The 1,384-nt window shown below is 40.9% G+C and overlaps 1 protein-coding gene across 1 annotated transcript; it reads left to right on the plus strand.

The window, feature by feature from the left end:
- Positions 1–389: 389 nt before the first annotated feature.
- On the plus strand, positions 390–1,109 carry LOC136065151 (uncharacterized). Its single transcript, XM_065767924.1, has one exon. It carries the CDS (start codon positions 390–392, stop codon positions 1,107–1,109), a length of 720 nt encoding a protein of 239 aa, XP_065623996.1.
- Positions 1,110–1,384: the final 275 nt, after the last annotated feature.

Raw genomic sequence — 1,384 nt, forward strand, 5'->3', positions numbered from 1 at the left:
CCCCTTCTTCCTTCATAAGAAGTTGGTCGCACGATTTCTCTCCCACGGAAGGGAACCCAAAAGATGAGATTTCACGTGCTCACTTCAATTCACTTCCTTCTCCATCATCTTGGGAAGTTCTGTCAGTCATGATGACTAACACATCTACCATGGAAGAAAAGATGGTTGAAATAGAGCAAACGGTTGTCCTTCTCACAAAAGCACTTGAAGATAAGGACATCTAAATTGCAACTTTAATGAATAAACTCGAAGTACAAGATCTTGGTGAATCAAGCCATGGTCATAAATTCACATCTGCGAAGGATGACGAAAGGAGAGAAATTGAAAACACTCCCCGACGAGAACAATCTACTTCGGTTGCTTCGTTGTTAGTCTAACAATTACAAGACATGATAACAAATACCATTCGAGCACAATATGGAGGTTCTTCTACAAGTTCTCTCACATATTCAAAACCCTACACAAAGCGCATCAACAACATGAGGATGCCAAATAGGTATCAACCCCCCAAGTTCTTGCAGTTTGATGGCAATGGAAATCCTAAGCAACACGTTGCTCACTTTGTAGAAACTTGTGAGAACGTACGGACTCAAGGAAGCCTACTTGTAAAGCAATTTGTCCGTTCGTTCAAGGGAAATGCCTTTGATTGGTATACAGACTTAGAACCCAAGTCAATCGATAGCTGGCAACAACTCGAAAGAGAGTTTCTTAACCGATTCTATAGCACGCGTCGTATAGTGAGCATGATAGAGCTTACTAATACCAAGCAATGGGAAGATGAGCCGGTGGTCGATTATATCAATCGATGGCGTTCTTTGAGCTTGGATTGCAAGGATCGACTTTTTGAAATTTCTGCTGTAGAGATGTGCATCCAAGGCATGCCTTGGGGACTTCTTTACATCCTTCAAGGGATAAAGCCTCGAACATTTGAAGAGTTAGCAACTCGTGCGCATGATATAGAGTTGAGCATTGCTAGCCATGGAAGTACAAATCCTCCCATACTTGAGGAAAGCAAAAAGAAAGTAAGGAAGAATGATAGGAATGCAAAAGTCAACTTCAAAAATCCAATGGTTGTTAACACTGTCGAAGTCAAGGTTCCAAGAAGATGAGCGAAGGCAAATGAAAAACATCTCGAAAGATGGCAAAAGAACGAAGTGCGTCGCTTGACTTTTAAAGAACGTGAGCAAAAAGTATATCCGTTCCCTGATGAAGATGTGCCAAACATCTTAGAACAACTATTGCAATTAAAGCTGATTGAATTGCCAGAATGTAAGCGGCCGGAAGACATAGGGAAAGTTGATGACCCTAACTACTATAAATANTTTAAAAAAAAAAAACAATTTGAACTACATAATGACTTGATCCCTCTCGAGGGTACGTAGGC

Source organism: Quercus suber, unplaced genomic scaffold (genome assembly GCF_002906115.3).
Source record: "Quercus suber isolate HL8 unplaced genomic scaffold, Cork oak 2.0 scaffold_863, whole genome shotgun sequence".
Lineage (NCBI taxonomy): Eukaryota > Viridiplantae > Streptophyta > Magnoliopsida > Fagales > Fagaceae > Quercus > Quercus suber.